Genomic DNA, 21,347 nt, shown 5'->3' on the forward strand with positions numbered 1-21,347 from the left:
ATACAGGGACCAGGTAAGTCCCACTGAAAAGTTTCTTTCTCAGTCCAGTGCAAAGAGTTTGTTTCACAATGGAGGGAGCATCAAGGAGCAGGGAAGTGTCACAGATGGCCCTCGATGTATCGCAAAGAGCCGGCCTGGCATTGTGGATGGGCATCATTGTAGCGTGAAGATCCTGTTGTTGTTGTGAGCAGTTCGACGTGTGCTTCGTAGTGGCACTTTCCATAAGTAGTTGATGCTGTAGTTTGAAGGGTCAGGCTGACAGAACACTGTGTTGGCAGGCTGTGAGAGTGAGAAGATTTCAGCACCAACACTTCAGCCTCTCTGAGCATCATACCAAGTGTTATGGACTGAGGGGCACAACTAGGTGGTCAGGGGCTTTCCACCAGCTGAATATGGGTGCTGGGTCATGTAGCTGGGAGCCTGTTATGTCTCTGTTGTTCCAGACAGGAGGTCAGCTGGCTAACCCTTGGAGTCACTGTGGGAGTCTTACGTGCAGGTTCAAATCTGTCTGACTCCAGCAGGAGGCAGTAGGGCTTCAGGGCAACAATTTTAACAGTCCAGCAGGACAAAAGTACAGCAGGTCAGCAGTCTAGCAGAGTGACAGTCCTTTCAGCAGCACAACAGCCATTCTTCCTGGCAAAGTCTTCAAGGTTCCAGAAGAGTAGTGAAGAGTTGGTGTCTGAGGTCCAATATTTATACCAAATTCTTCCTTTGAAGTGGAAGAAGCTTCCTGCTGTTTCTCTTTAATGTCCACAGGCTTCCTGCCTTCTCTGCCCTGGCTCCAGATTAACCACACAGGGTATGCAGTCCTTTGAGTGGGGGAGGACACAGCTTAAGTGTAAGTATGGCTATGCTCAGCTTCACCCTCCCATCCAGCCAGTGATTGCCCATTCAGGCACACCTTAGTTCTCTATTGTGTTGGGCTGTCTAGGAGGAATGCACAAATCCTGTCAGCTACACCCAGTCATGTGACCCAGAGACAGGCTGCAGGCACCAAAAGGCTAAGGCATGTCAACTATATAAAAGTTGCATTTTGAAAATTGTATTTTAAAGTCTGACTTTACCATAAGACAGGATTTTTCATTACAATTCCAATTATACTAAACATGAACTGGCTAACTGCACCTAGTTGGAAATTACAGCTTAATAAATATATAATGTATAAAGGTAACTCCAGTGTTATCCTATGAAAGTGGTAGGCCTTGTTGTAGTGAAAAATTTGAGAGTCTTTCACTGCCAGGACATTTTATAATTCAAATTTCAAATGTATTTACAATATGCTTAGTTACTAAAACCATTGCATAAAATACACAAATAAAACCTATCATTTAAATTACACTAATATTCTTTATAAAAAATCTTGTGTGCTCTTTGTCACTATCAGAGGGTCATGCTAAGCATAAAATGCACAAATTGCTATAAAATATAATCTAGGAGATGCATGAATAAAAATGATTATGTTACAAAGAAAAGTAGACAGTTTCCACTATATGAGTAAGATTTTTCGTCTGGGTTTCTTGTTGCAATATCTTTGCGTATTTAATCTTTGACTCATTGACCCAAAGTACCTTAAATCATGGTTGTGGAGCGTTTTATTGGTACCAAACCACACATTTGAGGAGATGCATCGAAGTGAATGGGGATGCATCAGTGCTGAGATGCAGTGGAGTTCAGGTGCAGGCTGCATTGCCGTCAAGGCGATGCATTGATTCCAATGGGTGCAGAGGCTTCGAAGCCGAGTGTCAGCATAGAGGCAGTCGTCAACAGGGATGCGGGGACCATGCCCTGAAGAAAGCGTGTCAGTTTTTAACGAGCAAACACCTTAGGCCAACTTCCAAGGGTCCTGGACTTGGATGGCACCACTTGGCAGGACAGACTGACAGATGGTACAGTCCAGGTGCAGGAATAGGATGGTTGGAAGTCTGTTATGTCCCTAAAATGTCAGATCAGGAGGCCGGTTAACTAGCCCTTGGAGTCACACTGGGTTCCGGGTTGAAGAAATTCAGATCCAGTCCTCCTCACTTCCAGGCAAGACGGCAGCATGGACAGGTCAGCACAGGAGAGCAGGAGTCCAGCAAACAGCAGTCAATCAGAGTGGCAGGCCTTCAGCAGCACAGCAGTCCTTCTTCTTGGCAGAGTGTCCACAGGTCCAGTCATGTACTGAAGTATACCCAGTTGGGCCTTTGAAGTGGGTGGGACTTCAAAGACATGCCTTTAAAGTCCCTGCCCTTCTTGCCCTGTCTCCTGACTAACTACAGGGGTTTATGCAGCCATTTGAGCAAATTCAGGTGTGAGACTATGCCCAGCTCCTTCCTCCCATCCAGCGCAGAATGGCTCATCAAGACCTATCAAGTAAAACCTAAGCTCCCATTGTGTGAGTATATTTAGGAGTAATACACAAAGCCTAGCTGGCACCCCACCCCAGACATGTGATCAGGTGGATAAAATAAGAAAATGCCAACTTTCTAAAAGTGGCATTTTCAGATGTGCAATTTAAAATCCAATGTTACCATAAGTTGTGATTTTAAAGTGTTATCCTGTGGGGTTGTCCAGGGCCTATAGTCGAGGTGATGTATATGTTTTAAAAAAAAATGTTTGGATCTGGCAAAATGTTTAATTTGCCAGGTCAACGTGGCAGTTTAAAACTGGAAACACAGGCTCTGCAGTGCAGACTTAAAGGGCAACATAAGTGAGTGGTGCAATAATTGCTGTAGGCCCACTAGTGGCATTCGATTTACAGGCCCTGTGCACATGTAGTGCACTCTACTCGAGACTTATAAGTATATTAAATATGCCAATTGGGGATAAGTCAATGTTACCATGCTTTAGGGAAAGAAGCACATAAGCACTGGTTAGCACAGTGCATAATCCTAAGGGTAGCAAAAACAAAGTCAGCAAAAACAGGAGGTCTGAAGGCAATATGTTAGGGTAAACCACTCCAAGGGTGCAAGGTTTAGCAATTGCTTTGTGCTTTATGGCACTACTTTCACCAATACTTTAAAAGTTTATATCTCCTGTTCTACTGATTAAATATTTGTCATTTCTGTCTTATTTATTTATTAAGTTTCACTCTGTTTTTCTAACTTGGTATGGGCTACATTTTGTGTGGTGTTTCTTTACTATGTTACTGTTAAATTGTTGCACAAAACCTTTACACATTGGCTCAAAGTTAAGCCTGACTGCTCTGTGCCAAGCTACCAAAGGGTTGACAATAGGTTAATCTAGTGTTGGCTCATGTCTCACCCTAGCAGGGACTGGGATTGCTGCTTGACCAGGGCTCTCACCCCATCAACCAACAACCCAATTTCTTACGCAGTCCATTTCTTAATGTCATGTGTATGTTTTGCTTCGAACAATACTTTCTTCTTTCAGCATTTTGAATTATAATCCGCTCTTAGAATTTTCAGAATCTAATTCTGATGAAGGAGTTCCATTCCTTATGTGGTGCCTAGCAAGGCAAGTAAGCTGACTTTTCATAGCTCTTGTGTGTGCATCATTTGTTTTTGCATGGTTCCATGATGCCTGTAATTGTTTTCAAATAATAGTCAGCTGCTACAGAGAAGTTCAGTAAAGGATGAAATGATGTCATCCCAGCAACCAATAAGGCAAACACCAGCATCAGAGTTAACAAGCTTGTCTATTAAAATATTTCAATATTGGTGTCTCCAACTCTCACAGATCTCAGCAAAATGTTGCTTACATCCACATTTTGTCAGACTGAGATTGTCATCTTCTTCAACTATGTTCTTCAAATGATCGGTGTGCTTAGTGCTTTTCTGGTTTTCACTGAGGACAACAATCATTTTCTTTAATAGTCACCATGCAATATCAAACAATTTATTGCAATAGTAAAGGAGTTACTAGAGTGCAATCAAATAGATTGTCTTTTAAACACATGCATTGCGATGCACTAGCCGGTATATCCTGTAGAATCTGTCCATTAATGTTAATTCTGAGATCCTGAACATCCTGGAGTAGAAATTGAAGTTAACGCTGGTTGAAGACCCTATCTCAGGTTCATATAGGCAATCTCCCAAAATATTTGCTGATCTTTTACGTGATTTGTAATAGGCCACCCAGGATCCAGAAGATTGTTTAGTTCCCCAGTAAAAATAAACTCTTCATTTTCATTTGCCATTAATTGATTCTGAACATGTTCGCATAAAGTAGATAGTGTTATTTGTTTGCAAAGTGTTTTAGGAAGAATACAGAAGTTTTTTTATTTTTTTATTTAACATACTTACCTATGATCACTCCGTTAAAGTTCTACCATAATTTGGGGAATTGTATATGTTTTTACAATGTTTAAATCCACGTGTATGTTAAAAATTCATTCAGGCTATTACCAAAAACTCATGCAAGTGGGGCAAGCAAACTGAATATAGAACAATTCATTGTCAAATTTTCATTTGATGTGACTACTCCCGTGTTTGTACGTTTGCACATGGATCATAGATTAACAAATATATTTTACCATGGCAGATCGAGTTTAACTTTATAATTTTTTACCACAAATCTCATATCTTGTGTTATGTTTATGGATTTCTTTATCTCACGGTAATGCAATGTTAGTTTTCTATAAACGTAATAAAGGGACTTTAACAACTTGCATCAACCTGAGCTCTTCTCAGTACTTAGGATGCAGTTTCTGTCACAGAATAATGATAATTCTGTTAAAGGCAGCATATTATTTTTTGAGTGAAGTGTAGTTTAAAATGTTCATGTGCACACATATTAAAAACTGTTGTAAGTAGACTACTTAGCTTTTCGAGTGTGACATTTTAAAAGGTTTGAGAACTCAACAATTTTCCAGGAAGGAAATTATGCCCTAATTAATATTTGTGAATGGTTCCTGTGCCATCCTCGACAGCATTGCTGTGTGTTATGTTCTTGAATGTTGCTCAAATACCCCATATGTCTCTATATTCAGAACTATTCCAACAGATAAAGTAAGTAGAATGTACCTACAATCTGTCACTATTTTAGGTGTTGGGAAATATGTGCACATGTTGTCTAAAGAATGCGATTCCAGTGATGCCTTGTGGGGGAAGCAAAGGGTAGGATTTGTGACCCTTATGTTGATTACCCAAGTGATCACCATTGACCCATATGGAGAATACTTGTTACTGCTGTGTGAATCTACCCTTCTTTTAAAAAAAGGGCTAAGCTAGAAGCCTGACATTCTTTGTAACCCCACATTAGAAAGGCTGAGGCTTGACGCCCAGCAGGCAAAACGCACTGTCAGGTGACAATATCAGCGTTCCAGCAGCCTTCCACTTAAGGGTCATTGATGTATGTTATCATGGTAACATTTGGGGCCAGATGTACAAAGCTTTTTTCAGGTCCTAAAAAAAGCATTTTTATTTGTACTAAACCCTATTTTGCGATTCGGTAACCTATCACTGAAACACAAAATAGGTTAGCGATTCTGTATTAGCAACGGGTGTCTTCCTAATACTGACTCACAGTGGTATGTATGAATGTTTTGTGACTGAATTGTGGTCGCAAAACATTCCCTTTTACCACCAAAATCAATTTGGTGGTAACCCATAAGCAAATGGTAAGAGGTCCCCAAGGAACCCCTTTCCCTTTGTGAATGTATGCCAAAACATTTTTTAAGGGCAGTCAGTGGTCCCACGGGCCACTGACTGCGCTCAAAAAATGAAACTGTAATTTGGAGCCCCCCCAGAATGCAGAGGGTCGCAGCTGTTGCAATAATGTGCAGTTAGTGGGGATACCTGAGGCAGATGGAAGGAATTAACTTAGTAGCCTTCCTTGAAATGTGGCTGATGATGGAGGTAGTGCCAGAGGGACTTTAGAAGGACTGTTGCGGTGAGTGGAGAGCCCGGAGGCCCTCTTGTGATGAGGGATTTCCCATTGGCAAGCAGAGACAGTGGAGAAGACCACTCACAGTGTGAATGGTCCCCTCCCCTTAGAATTTTGGGCATGACAGAGACTTTAGCCACTTTTGCTTCCCTGTTGGGTGCCAGGAACTGCCACTTATTGTCCCCGCCGATAGCTTTGAACAGTAATGGAGCTCCTGCCAAGGGCCACACTTAAGGAATGGCAATGGGGTGGGTGAGTGCCCAGGAACCTCCAGCTCAGTGTAGTGAGTGGAGCCAAACAGAATCTTGGCTCCGCAGACAAAGTAGTTGTGTTTCTGAGTCCAGTGAATGCTTCTAGGGAAGTGCTAGAAGGCAACATTGATTAGTTCTCTTTTGACCTGGACAAACTAGTGGACAAGTTGAAACATAACATTGAGACCCTGAATGAGATGGGCCCAACTTTTAAAGGCTGATAGGCCAAGATTACAAACCACTGCACAGAGTGGATATGCTGGATACTCTAACTGAGGGTGCGGAGTGTCACAGACGCTGCAATAATGTGCTGCTAGTGGGGATACCTGACGGAAGGTACAAACATGGCAGCCTTTCCTAAAAAATGGCTGATGATTGAGTTAGTGTCACAAGGAGTGTTAATGTTCTTTGCCCTGGAGAGGGAACATAGAGTCCCCTTGAGACCACCACCAACTAAAGCCCCCCTCGCTCCCTGATGTTTTTCCTTGCACTACCTAGACAGGGAACTGATGTTACAGAAGGCCAGGGAGGTATGCAGCTTTTGAATCAGGCAAGCCTCCATGACTATCTTCCTGGATTACACAATGCTAGTCCAGCAATGACGTTACTCGTTTCTTGATGTTAAAAAAAAGAGATGAAAGAAGTCAGAATTTGTTACATGCTTTTGTTCTGTGTCTGCCTTAAATTTGTGCTGGATGGCAAAACACTGTTTTTAACAATCCACGCATTGCATTGGGTTGGCTAGAGTTCTATAAAGCTGGATTGGATGGAGAACAGGTCAGGGGACAACCACAGTTAAGGCTATACCACCGAGTACACTGGGCAGCTGCCAGGAGTTTATGCCCAGATTGGAAACAGACCGAGAAAGAGAGGGTGGTGGTAGTTGATGCGGCCTCTTCTCTGGGCATTGTCGTTGAATGGGTCCCTTGAGGATGGCAGCACTGCAGCTACCTATAAACATCTGGATTTTGAGGATCTTCCTGAGAACCTCGCTGAGTGACCTCACATTACCCCTAGGATAACAGATGACCACTAACATGGGGCATGCATTGTTCTCCACGCCTGACCTTTGCTTGCTTGGGGGAGCATTGAAGGACCTCCTTGTGAAATGCCACTTACTTGTGCCCTTTAAAAAGTTGCAAGGAGAATTACCCTCTGCTCTACTGGAGTGGCCCACCTCCTGATACATTTGAATTTACACTGCACTTAAATAGGGAGGTTGGTTGCTTTCTCCTTACTAGTATGCTTGTATTGGGGGCCACTAAGGGCCTGATTTAGATTTCGGCAGATGGGTTACTCCTTCGCAACAGGGATGGATAGCCTGTCCTGTGAAATATAAATCCCATTGGATGCCGAAATATAAATCCCATAGGAAAAAAATGGATTTATATTCCAGTGGATGGACTATCCATCACAACTGTGATGGAGTAAGCCGTCCTCCAAAACCTAAATCACACCCTTAGTTTCATTTTTACATTTTGGGAAGAGGGCCATTGCTACTCTGAACTTGTCGTGGAGAGTTGGAAAATGCTTTACTGATTTTGCTCAGTGTGTGCAAATGGCTGTGCTCTTATATCCCAACGGGGGTAATGGGACAGGACAATGGAACCGTAGCACTTAGCTCCACCATGGCTAAGAAGACAATGAACTATTCTTTCCTTACATGGAATATCCAGGGAATGGATTCCATTAGCTCCATGGATTGTATTAGCAAGTGATGTAAAATCATGTATGTCCTGAAACACAAGAACAGCAATTTGGCCCTCCTCCAGTAGATCAACTTAATGGGCCTGAGATACTCAAATAGAGAGATGGTGGAGAGGACAGGTCTTCAGGACAGGGTACTCTGCTTTTTCCAGAGGAATTCTGGTCTGAGTTAGGCTGGGAACCCTTCTGGAGGCTGAACAGACTTCCGTTTACAAGGAGCAAGGAGGGTGGCTATGTGATTGTGGTGGGGAGGCTCAATAGGCTTCAGGTATTGATTGGTAGCATCTACACCTGAATGTGTGTAAAGTGCAATATTTTACAGCCCTCTCATACGTCCTCTCATATATCCCAGATGCACCTATGTTGCTGGGTGGTGACTACAATGGTGTGGCGGATACACTATTCAACAGACCTATTCCACGTTGCAAACTCCCATGTGGCAAGGTTTGCACAGAGTAGATGTGGCAGGGCAATTGGGCTCTCGGAGACGTGTGGCGAGATTGCAACCTAGGAACAATGGAGTATTCTGTTTTTCTCCTCCACATGATGTACACACATAGCTAGATACTCTATTGTGTACAGCGGGACTCATGGTCCAAATAAGGTAAGCTGAAAGTCTAGGGTGCACACTGTCTGACTAAATACTGCTATAGGTTGAGGGCAGTGCATAGCTACCTTTAGTGGTGGTGGCACCTGGTTCAACAATATTTTTGGCACCCCCCCCAATGACGTCATCCTCCACAGATTCCCTCACTAGTCTTCCTCATCACCTTGCTGCACAAAAACAGTCCTTAGAGATTTTTCCCCGCACACTTAGAAGGAGGAAAAAAATAGGAGAAATAAAAATATGTCTCTTTGTTGTGCTTCTATAAGGAAGGTGCACAATTTGATGTGCTCCCAGGTTTTCTACTCTTAGTAAATCAGGAAATGCGGAAAAAAAGCATGGGTGGATTTATGGTATCACCCACTGTCCACTCATTTAACGTCTTCCAAGAGCAGAGTCCGCCATTTGCATGGCTTGGTAAATATCACTTAAGGATTGCTTTGACCTAGTGTCACTTTATGTGATGCAAGGGCAACCCAATCTTTTAGTAAATCTGGCCCTGAGTGTTCTCCTTCCTATGTATAATGTCACTCATTTCCTAAATCAAGCTATCAAACAAATTGTATTGTTCATAGGAAAGAAAGTACCAGCAGCAGGAAAGGAGCTGGAAGTAAGGGGGTTCCATTGTATTTTGGATATATAGAATATACAAATCAATTGTCCAATATGCAATTAAAAGTAAGAGCGGATAACTTGTTTGAGAAATAAAATAGTTATGCAATCTGTAGAAAGTGGGAAAACCATGAAAGAGAAGAAAGACAAGAGAAACAACAAACCACAATGAAAATAATGAGAAGTGAGGAGCAAAAGAAGCAAAGCAATTCTTACAGAGATAATTATTGCAACTGTTACAGCACTTGTTATATTGATGAGATTCCTGCGGCCCTAATTCAGTCTAGAAGAACAAATTCGTCATACTTGGATTTGTATTGTTCGTGTACAAATGGCAAATTATCACTGTGCTAAAACAGCATGCTTCTATCACTTACCGCTGATCCATCTAGCCTCAGGGTTGTGAACAAAGAATTCTTTTTTGAAAAGATCTTCCAAAGTAAGCCTGGTTTCAGATGAGTTTGTGGGCTCATCTGTAAAAACAAAAGAAAATTCAATTAAGTAATGTAAAAAGGCAAGGCGCAGAGCTTCTCAAATAGCTACAGGTTGCTTGTAAAATGCACAGAAGTATTTCCAACTCCATCTGATGGGGCATTGAAATACTTATTATGAATTTTGAAACATGACATTAAAAATGCTACTTCATTTGTTTTTGCATTTCTCAAAAACATACTTAATGCTTCTCAATTACATTTGTGTTGTAGTTTCCTTTCCCTTACTATCACATTTAGGGGCTGTTCCAAAGTTTAACGGACGGGTTACTCTACTGCAAACATTACGAATATCCTGTCTGCCTTGTTACAAGTGCATTACATACTAGAGGACTTGTAATAAGTTGGATGAGCTACCCTTCACATTTATGATGGAGTAACCATTCCTCCACACTCTGATCTATACTCACAGTTCCCTTTATTTAGAAATTGTGTTCTGTGCCCGATAGGTCCACAAATACATGACACGTTGTTTGTATTTCTCACCTCATTTATGTGTTCTACTTCCATTCACATGTAGCACAACAAATGCTACCAACTTGCACTAATTCATGCATGTTGAATGGTTCTCACCTTCTCATGTCGAATCACTGCCTGGCCACCACCACTTTCCATATGCCAGTATCTTAATCAGGGCTATTTCTATACGAACTATACCTTCAACTTCCTGCCCTACATCCCTCTGGAAATCTATCATGCGTAAATCTTCGGTGCCATTCATACCCACATGTATGATCTCTTGCTATCAAGTTCGTATAGGATTCCAATGGGACATTTTCCTTTCACATTATTTCAAAGACAGCCAAAGCTACCAACCTCCTTATGTGTGCGCTCAAATATTTTTTTTATGATTCACCAGAAGCAATCATTACAATGAAAAACACCAACTACTTCATTTTAATGATTGCAGGGGGTGCACAATTAGGGAAAGGGTCTATCCATGCATTTATTCTACTTGTTGTACTTAGGGGAATACAACATAAAAAGCTTCACTAATACCACTTCTCTTCATGGGAAATACACGCTAATTGGCATCACCAAAAAACATGCAAGAACACCACTTACTCATTTTAGTCATCATTTAATTCTAAACTTGCTGTACCATGAGTACACATTGTGGTATTGCAATATTAACATTTGGATATTACCAGTAAAAACCAATAAACTCTAAGGGCCTAATTTTCAAGGCCCTAGAGGCACACTTCACCACCGGAGCGTCATTCTGTTTTTATGCTAAGGTGGCGCAGTGTGCCAGCCCATATTCACGCAGAGACACCTTGCATGGCTTTTTATAGGCTGGGAAATATGGACCCCTTTCACGCATAACACTGAGTGAAATGGGCGTTTAATGGGTGCTGCTTGGGGTGTTCCCACGCAACACAAATGAACCTGAAGGAATCTGATGCATTCCCAGATTTACAAGTCTGAGGTTTACACCTCAGGGGTGGCATAAGACTGATGCAATGGGGAGAAATATATTTATTTCTCCCAGTTTTTCCTCTTTCTATGTGTGCTGCAGCACTCATAGGAAGAGAAAAACACCTCTTGTGATTGTTTTTGTGCAGGAATATGTCCCTTCCTGCACAAAAATAATCATCCCCGCAACATAGGCATCCTTGTACCATGATGCAAGGGTGCCTGCATTGGTGCTAGGCAGCAATATGTGAGCCAGCGCATGGGGAGAAGACAGAAATGTGCCATATCTTGTAGATACTGATCATTTCTGCCCTTTCCCTGTGGCACAGGGCGGTGCAACAAGGCACTCGCTGTACAGCCCTGCACCACAGGCCTAATAAATGAGGCCCCATCAGTGCTAAAGTAGAAATGATTGGGTTTTATTTGTGGTGCATACATTGTTAAACAAATTCCATTTAAGATACATCCTCGTGAAACAATTTAGCATGAGGTTAGTAGAGGTATGAGAATTCCAATTCCAAAGTTTTCCTTTTTTGAACAGCCTTGGGTTTCACCAGCATACTGGGAATCTGAATGTTGTAAAGAGAAATTTAACCGACCTACAAAGTACATTTACATAGTACTGATAGGCACCTAATAGGATCAAATATATCATATTTGAAATCTTGAGAAGCATTTTCGTTTATATTAATTTCTTGATCCTCTGATGAAAATACATTCAAACTCAATCTTGGTAAAAATGGTCAATTTAGTGAAGATCACTGCTTTAGGGTGGGTCGTCTAATCTAAGCATGTCCATCCTTGTTGCAACCATTTATTTCCAAAATAGTGCCACTTTACGTAGCGAGAGCTGCTTCAGATAAAGTATGGTTCTTGACGCATGGTGCACCACACCATGTCATCACTTACGTTACTCCAGGAGAAAGCCCCTATTATTGGGGGGTCCAATTCCAGAAATAACTCAACTAATCTATCCTCCATGCACTGGCAGCTTTCTAGCAGAGCATGGAAGACATGCTATAAGTTTTATATCCAGGGCCACCCTATTGTATTTTGCCATCACAGACAGGCAGGACACCATGTTTACTAGTGTCAGATATATATAGAAAGGGTGCTCCACATTGAGTAAATGCAAGGAAACGTAAAGAGAAGTTTGCTAATTTATAGCGTGATGCAGCACAGCAGCCAAAATTGGTGCACTGTGTTGCCCTTAAAGGAGAAAAAGAGCAGTGCCATTTCTACTAAGCACCCCATGCAGCCTTTGCAGCATATTGCAAAGGTATGTGCATGATGTCTATTGTAAGTTTTGTACTGGATCCGTACCCCTCCATTACCAAGTACGATTAGACATACTTCAAATCTTTTCCTAAATGTGTATGTGGACAGTGTCAAATTTTAGGAGAAATAAAAAACATTTCTCCTAGTTAGCACATGTCACAAAGAGGCATTTTGGGGCAGCAAATCCCTGTCTATCATTGTTAGTATATGTAGCTTTGTGTCAAAAAACATAGGTGCTATCATGGTAATGCCCATGTACAACCAATGGGATGCCCCTTTGACTCGGAGTAGACTGAAGCACTGTTAGTGTTAATTTCTGCGCTATTTTCCAGCACAGAGTTCTGTACTAGAAAATACATATTTTACCAAAACTTTAAACCAGTTTGCACCACTCTTCCTTAATTTGTACCATTAACAAGTGTTGATAAGTTTGGCCTTTTATGCCAAGGGTGAAACTTGACTACTGTAGAACTACTGAACTTTGAACAAGTACCAATATCCTTACTAGAAAATTGATTAAACATGCCCATCTGGTAAAAGACCATTTCTTAACATAACTTAGGATCACCACAGAAGTTGTCCTGGCTGCAAAAAGATAAAGGTTTGTGTGTGCTGAATATGGGACTCGTTATGGGGTTGCCCACCACATGTTAATATGTGGATATGCCACTATGATGGAGAAACTAATACTACTATCATAAATTAAAAACATGGAAATCCAACATAAAAAGTAGTACGATGTAGAACAAGTTCATAGTTAAAATATAAGATATAAACAGGAAAGGCAATGGAGTATCAAAATTGATAAAGATGCACTTAAGATGAAGGAATAAAGCATGTCCTTAAGGTGAATGAAATGCACAGAGAGAAAGGTTTGCTCATAATAAGCACTTTTCCCACAGACAGTAGACGAAATTCAAATGAGGCTAACAGGGAGTAGACACATATAGGGGAAGTAAGGGGAGTTCCTTTCTGCATAAGATTTTTTCTGAATTATGCAGGGAAAGAGGAGTGCGTCTGCCCTCCAGCAATATCAGTGGCTGGGCTGTGAAATTACCTAGATGCAATTGCACTAAGTTTTAAGACTGCCTTTCTCCCTGACAGTGCATCAAAGCAAGCTCCAAAGAAAAAACTCTGTGTGTATTGTACTATCCTGCAAGAGGGCCACTAAAATCATGCTGGCGGGCACTGGCCTACAGGTTTACCTGCTGGGTAAGTTGCTATCAAGAGTAATGTCATGGGTTCGGGCAAATGATTTTCCATAATTTAACTATCATAAAAGATAATGACGTTGCCCAGCTTTCCACAAAGCACCTCAAACAACCATGTTAGCTTTTCATTTTTTTTTTTGCAGCATACACACCAACTCTAATTCTCTCTGAGAGTGAAAAAAACTGGCACATTTCACCTGTTCCAAACGTTGCACAATAAGGGGCATATTTATACTCCGTTTGCGCCGAATTTGCGTCGTTTTTTTTGACGCAAATTCGACGCAAAACTAACTCCATATTTATACTTTGGCGTTAGACGCGTCTAGCGCCAAAGTTCATGGAGTTAGCATCATTTTTTTGCGTGAACACATTCCTTGCGTTAATGAGATGCAAGGTAGGCGTTCCCGTCTTAAAAAATGACTCCCAGGCATGTGCGTGGTATTTATACTCCCGGGCAAAAATCACGCCCGGGAGTGGGCGGGGCAAAAAACCCCGCATTTGTGCCTCTTTTTAACGCCTGGGTCAGGGCAGGCGTTAAGGGACCTGTGGGCTCAGAATGAGCCCAGAGGCGCCCTCCCCTGCCCCCAGGGACACCCCCTGCCACCCTTGCCCACCCCAGGAGGACACCCAAGGATGGAGGGACCCATCCCAGGAAAGAAAAGGTAAGTTGTGGTAAGTATTTTTTTAAATATTTTTTTGTGGCATAGGGGGGCCTGATTTGTGCCCCCCTACATGCCACTATGCCCAATGACCATGCCCAGGGGACATAAGTCACCTGGGAATGGCCATTGGGCAAGGGGGCATGACTCCTGTCTTTGCTAAGACAGGAGTCATGTTAATGGCGTCTGGGCGCCCCAAAAAAATGGCTCAAATCGGGTTAAGACGATTTTTTTGCCTCAGCCTGACTTGCCCCATTTTGGGACGCCCAAACGCCATTTTTCCCTACGCCGGCGCTGCCTGGTGTATGTTGTTTTTTTTCACGCACACCTGGCAGCGCCGGTCGGCTAACGCCGGCTAACGCCATTCAATAAATACGGCGCCCGCATGGTGCTTCAGAATGGCGTTAGCCGGCGCTAATTTTTTGGGCGCAAAACTGCGTTAGCGCAGTTTTGCGTCAAAAAGAATAAATATGGCCCTAAATGTCACTCATGCCTTGACACATAGATATTTGTGGTAGTCAGAATAGAAAGAGATCTTGTGAACCAGAGATAAACACAAGAGTTAGGGGGCAGGAATACCACATTAAAGAGTAGAGAAAGGAAAACAGTAGTACCCTAGTCATGTAATTAATGACTTTTCTTATGTGTATATGCATTGACTCCTGCCCATGTTGTAACTCCTTGTTCAATTCTGGCTAGTTAACAACCGTTCTCAGAAAAATGTGTTTGTAAGTGTATAATGCTGCAGAAGGATTCACAAAATAGGATCAACCTTGCAGACAACCGATGAATATTCAACCTATTTTGCTTTACTTTGGGTTTGATAACTAACATTATTTGCTACAGTTTTGTCACTCCTTGTTAAACAATAAATCTGCTGGATGTTTAAATATACAAACAAGAAACTTAATAGAAAAACGCATCCATATTGGAAAATACAAGATGACCACTCCTACTACGACTTAGTAATACATATTTTAACATATAGAGGCATATTTATGATGATCCCAGCACCACCTTGTGCCACATGTGCGCCATTTTTTTTACCCAAATGTAGCGTTAAGGTGGCATTTCCACGTGCCTTATTTACAAAGTGGTGCAATGAAGGCGCTACACCACTTTGTAAACCCTTGGGCCACAATATGCCTGAAAAATGGCTCAGAGAAATTTACTAGACTTTACTGCACCATCTTTAGCATCATTATTAACGCCTGCCAGAGGCAGGCGTGAAGATAATGCTCACATTGACAACAATGGGCCTCACTGTGCTTTGCTGCATAAGCGCCACAATTTATGGCAATAATCCAGCAAAACACCACATTAGTGCCATATATTAAGATGTTAATGTGCAATGGGGCGCTAGAAAAGTGGTGCATCATGAATGTTGCATCACTTCTCCATAAATATGCCCCATAATGTATTTCCAATCACTGCTCATATACTATATTGAGTAAACCATCATAAAGATTGGGTCTGTATCAAGATTATACAATTACCAAATGCTATATTTGGACAGCATGAAAACTGTGCTAATTGGCACAGACTTGTCACAACTTTTTGCGAGGCCAGGGCCAAAACTTAATGTGGGGCCCTGTGGGTGTTGTTGTTTTTAACAAGAGAACTTCTTCCTAACTATGAAAAAAGGTACTCCAGAGAAAACTTGGGCCTAGATCTAAGAAAAGCTTCATGTCATGAAGTGCCACTTTTCTTGTGGCCCATTACACCCCCTTAACACCACCATGTTGTAGGAGGCTGGACTGGCTTGTAGTGAGTACCAAGGGGTACTTACACCTTGCACCAGGCCCAGGTATCCCTTATTAGTACATAGGGTGTCTAGCAGCTTAGGCTGATAGATAATGGTAGCTTAGCAGAGCAGCTTAGGCTGAACTAGGAGACGAGTGAAGCTCCTACAGTACCACTAGTGTCATATGCACAATATCATAAGAAAACACAATACACAGATATACTAAAAATAAAGGTACTTTATTTTTATGACAATATGCCAAAAGTATCTCAGTGAGTACCCTCAGTATGAGGATAGCAAATATACACAAGATATATGTACACAAGACCAAAAATATGCAGCATAGTATTAGAAAACAGTGCAAACAATGTATAGTTACAATAGGATGCAATGGGGACACATAGGGAGGGGGCAACACAAACCATATACTCCAAAAGTGGAATGCAAACCACGAATGGACCCCAAACCTATGTGACCTTGTAGAGGGTCGCTGGGACTGTAAGAAAACAGTGAGGGTTAGAAAAATAGCCCACCCCAAGACCCTGAAAAGTGAGTGCAAAGTGCACTAAAGTTCCCCAAAGAGCACAGAAGTCGTGATAAGGGAATTCTGCAGGAAAAACACAAATCAGCAATGCAACAACGATGGATTTCCAAACGAGGGTACCTGTGGAACAAGGGGACCAAGTCCAAAAGTCACAAGCAAGTCGGAGATGGGCAGATGCCCAGGAAATGCCAGCTGTGGGTGCAAAGAAGCTGCTACTGGACAGTTGAAGCTGAGGATTCTGCAGGAATGACAAGGGCTATAAACTTCCCCTTTGGAGGATGGATGCCCCACGCCGTGGAGAGTCGTGCAGAAGTGTTTCCTGAAGAAAGACCGCAAACAAGCCTTGCTAGCTGCAAGTCGTGCGGTTAGGGTTTTTGGATGCTGCTGTAGCCCAGGAAGGACCAGGATGTCGCCAATTACGTCAGGGGACAGAGGGGGCACCCAGCAGGACGAGGAGCCCTCTCAGAAGCAGGCAGCACCCGCAGAAGTGCCAGAACAGGCACTACAAAGAGGAGTGAAACGGTGCTCACCTGAAGTTACACAAAGGAGTCCCACGTCGCCGGAGGACAACTCAGGAGGTCGTGCAATGCAGGTTAGAGTGCTGTGGACCCAGGCTTGGCTGTGCACAAAGGATTTCCACCGGAAGTGCACAGAGGCCGGAGTGGCTGCAAAAGTCACGGTTCCCAGCAATGCAGTCTGGCGTGGGGAGGCAAGGACTTACCTCCACCAAACTTGGACTGAGGAGTCACTGGACTGTGGGAGTCACTTGGACAGAGTTGCTGGATTCAAGGGACCTCGCTCGTGCTGAGAGGAGACCCAGGGTACCGGTGATGCAGTTCTTTGGTGCCTGCGGTTGCAGGGGGACGATTCCGTCGGCCCACGGGAGATTTCTTCGGAGCTTCTAGTGCAGAGAGGAGGCAGACTACCCCCACAGCAGGCACCACCAGAAAAGCAGTCGAGAAGGCAGCAGGATCAGCGTTACAGAGTTGCAGTAGTCGTTTTCGCTACTTTGTTGCAGTTTTTCAGGCTTCCAGCGCGGTCAGCAGTCGATTCCTTGGCAGAAGGTGAAGAGAGAGATGCAGAGGAACTCTGATGAGCTCTTGCATTCGTTATCTAAGGAATTCCCCAAAGCAGAGACCCTAAATAGCCAGAAAATAGGGTTTGGCTACTTAGGAGAGAGGATAGGCTAGCAACACCTGAAGGAGCCTATCAGAAGGAGTCTCTGACGTCACCTGCTGGCACTGGCCACTCAGAGCAGTCCAGTGTGCCAGCAGCACCTCTGTTTCCAAGATGGCAGAGGTCTGGAGCACACTGGAGGAGCTCTGGGCACCTCCCAGGGGAGGTGCAGGTCAGGGGAGTGGTCACTCCCCTTTCCTTTGTCCAGTTTCGCGCCAGAGCAGGGCTGAGGGGTCCCTGAACCGGTGTAGACTGGCTTATGCAGAAATGGGCACCATGTGTGCCCATGAAAGCATTTCCAGAGGCTGGGGGAGGCTACTCCTCCCCTGCCTTCACACCATTTTCCAAAGGGAGAGGGTGTAACACCCTCTCTCTGAGGAAGTCCTTTGTTCTGCCTTCCTGGGCCAAGCCTGGCTGCACCCCAGGAGGGCAGAAACCTGTCTGAGGGGTTGGCAGCAGCAGCAGCTGCAGTGAAACCCCTGAAAAGGCAGTTTGGCAGTACCCAGGTCTGTGCTACAGACCCATGGGATCATGGGATTGTGCCAACAATGCCAGGATGGCATAGAGGGGGCAATTCCATGATCATAGACATGTTACATGGCCATATTCGGAGTTACCATTGTGAAGCTACACATAGGTAGTGACCTATATGTAGTGCACGCGTTTAATGGTGTCCCCGCACTCACAAAGTCCGGGGTGCCCACACACTAAGTAACTTAGCACCCAACCTTTACTAGGTAAAGGTTAGACATATACGTGACTTATAAGTTACTTAAGTGCAGTGTAAATGGCTGTGAAATAACGTGGGCGTTATTTCACTCAGGCTGCAGTGGCAGGCCTGTGTAAGAATTGTCAGAGCTCCCTATGGGTGGCAAAAGAAATGCTGCAGCCCATAGGGATCTCCTGGAACCCCAATACCCTGGGTACCTCAGTACCATATACTAGGGAATTATAAGGGTGTTCCAGTATGCCAATGTAAATTGGTAAAATTGGTCACTAGCCTGTTAGTGACAATTTGGAAAGAAATGAGAGAGCATAACCACTGAGGTTCTGATTAGCAGAGCCTCAGTGAGACAGTTAGTCATAACACAGGTAACACATACTGGGCACACTTATGAGCACTGGGGCCCTGGCTGGCAGGGTCCCAGTGACACATACAACTAAAACAACATATATACAGTGAAATATGGGGGTAACATGCCAGGCAAGATGGTACTTTCCTACACATGTGTGTGCCATATTTAACATACGGTGCACCATGGCGCAGGTTAGGGACAATAGCGCCATCATTTCTTACGCTATTGTCGTACTTAGCAGGATTAGCACAAAAAATGTTGGCGCTAACCTTCAAAAGATATCATAAGGCCTCTATAAAGATCTTTGTTTCCAGTTTTTTCTCTTAAATGCTTATAAATAGACATAGCTGTTTACTCAACTAGTCTTAGAGCAGTCCGGTGCTCGGCATACACTCAACTCAATTGATCTGCCTCTATAGGTGTTAAATAGGGCATCAGTAAGAAAGCTGTCCTTGCATGATCCTAGTTTGGTACTGGGTGTGGAATTTGTGTATCGAGTTTGTAAGTTTTTTCGATCACACACCGCCTACTTTAATAATTGCCCAGGAAAGTTTGAACTTTGTTCCTTGTGCCACCGGAAGCTCAACCTACCCTCTCTGGTCTAGAGGTAGATGGTATTTAGGTTGAGGTAGAGACTCGCTGATTGGTTTGCAGTCTTTAAATGTTCAGGATCTCTTTCATTGTGGCTCTGGTACAGTCAATGGTGTGCCAGCTGATTTGATTTAGAATCTGTGGCATTAGGATGATACTTCTCTGAAGCATGATATAAAATCTTGTTTTCTGGTCACTGGTCTAAATATATGGCCAAAGATAATATTATTAAATCAAATGCTGTAGTTTCTCACTATTTGCAAAGGAGTTTGAGTCTCTCTTAGGCCCTCAGGTCAGTTGAATCAGTTGGAAGGCCAGCTACCAGTTGAAGGGTAAACATATTTCAGGAAGATAGAAATGTGTTTGCCTTGATCTTTGCCTGATCAAATATAGAGTGATGACTTCAATGTACATTTGAAGTCGCAAATTGCAGTGGAAGATAATGGGCTAGTAGTTTCAGGCAGATATTGGAAAACAGTCAGGCATGCAGGAGATGCATTGGCAACCCTGCAAAAGAAATGTTGTCCATAATAGCAGAACAAATCATTCTGATTTGCTGGCTGTATTTTGATTAGATCGACACAAACCTTTGGTGGGTCTTTGATTTAGACACTTTTTGCACATAAAGACAATAAGTGTTTTTTTTCATACTTATGCTTAAAATTGATGCTTAAAATTGATAATTAATTGTACAGTTCAAGCATATTTAATATTCTTTGAAGACAATTTATTGGCATGTGTTTAATAATATATGTACACTAAAATACTCATAGGCTCCTGTAAACCCTGGCAAGTGGTCTGCCAAACCCACCACTACAATGAAGAACATTGTAAGAAATTGTGTTATTAGTTGAGAGGAGTGGGAGCCCCACTCAAATGAAAAACACAGTCCTTGCCAGGGTGAATCACAAAAGTCACTAAATAAACGTATGCTTACCCGTCTGTTAACGTGGAACAAAAGCAATCAGACTTAACTTCCAGATAATGTGTAAAATATTTATGCAGAACTCAAACAGCAATAAAGTAAAACAGAACTCAAGAAAAATTCCACACCAATTTAGAAAAATAGAGTACATTTTAATGAATGAAATGACACACAAAAAATTCGGTCCAATCAGTTGACTTTGAGTTTAGTGAAAAATAGTGCCTAAAGAATCAAAGCACCAACCCCACTTTTCAGAGCTTTAGGTGAAAATAGCACCAAAAAGCTATCTGGTCATGCTGTACTTGGGTAAAGACACAGGTTACGGCTAAACACAATGGAGTGGGGATTGGGTACAAGGATCAGATTTGTCCAGCTGAAGAGATGCCTTCTCAAGTCCGCGCAAGAGCTGTTGTTAGACTGGTGGGGGCTGCAGGAGGGTCATAGTTAGTTTGAGGAGAAGGTAAGGCATCTTGAACGGTCACTGCTCTAGTGCAAAGAGCCAATCTTTGATGGAGCTTTTAGTTAGCAGTCATCATGGATGGTCGTTGTCGACATGAAGTGCCGGACTCGCTGGAGCTTTGCTGTGGGAGTTGTCTTGAGTGGTTATTTAGGAGGGTCTAGGAGTGTTCTGGTGAGAGGGTATGAAGGTTCCAATTTCATATCTGGTGCCAGCCTTTGTGTGGTGGGAATATCCCTGGTCTACTAACTAAACTGGTTCTGATCAGTTCTTCTCCTGGATTTGGCTTCAAACTGTCTATGATGACAGTGGCAGGGGTAGGCTACTGTCATGTTCCTTTGTGTGTGCTGCAGGCAGGATCCTTTGAAGTGTAATCAGGGTAGGGCATAACTCCTCCCCAGCCATTCTGTCAGGAAGACCATCTCCTTCCACATCTAGGCTTCGTTTGTCTCCATGTCTGGAGGGAATACACAAAACACCACAAGTGAGCCATTCACAGTCATATGACCCAAGACACTGGCAGAAAGACACATTTGGTTTATGCAGAAAAATACTACCTTGTCATTTTTAGAATAGTAACTCGAAGCCTAACTCTACCAGTAAGGAAGATTTTAAAATACAATTCAATTGAGTGGAAACAGCATTTCTCTATCTGGTCCCAAAATTAGATTATCACTCGAGTAATAAGATAAACCAGTGTCAGTTTGTAGAAGACAAAGCATGACAAAAGTGAAAAATGAATTTTTTCACTGCCAGGAAATGCGAAACCTAAGTATATG

At 42.9% G+C, this 21,347-nt stretch overlaps 1 protein-coding gene across 1 annotated transcript in view; it reads right to left on the reverse strand.

The window, feature by feature from the left end:
- DPP10 (dipeptidyl peptidase like 10) overlaps positions 1-21,347 on the reverse strand; it is a 1,473,102-nt gene that overhangs the window by 1,034,444 nt on the left and 417,311 nt on the right. The window contains exon 3 of the mRNA XM_069224346.1: positions 9,378-9,473. Within this exon, the coding sequence (XP_069080447.1) occupies positions 9,378-9,473 (96 nt within the window). The remainder of the gene's footprint in view (positions 1-9,377; positions 9,474-21,347) is intronic.

This window comes from Pleurodeles waltl, chromosome 3_1 (genome assembly GCF_031143425.1).
Source record: "Pleurodeles waltl isolate 20211129_DDA chromosome 3_1, aPleWal1.hap1.20221129, whole genome shotgun sequence".
Lineage (NCBI taxonomy): Eukaryota > Metazoa > Chordata > Amphibia > Caudata > Salamandridae > Pleurodeles > Pleurodeles waltl.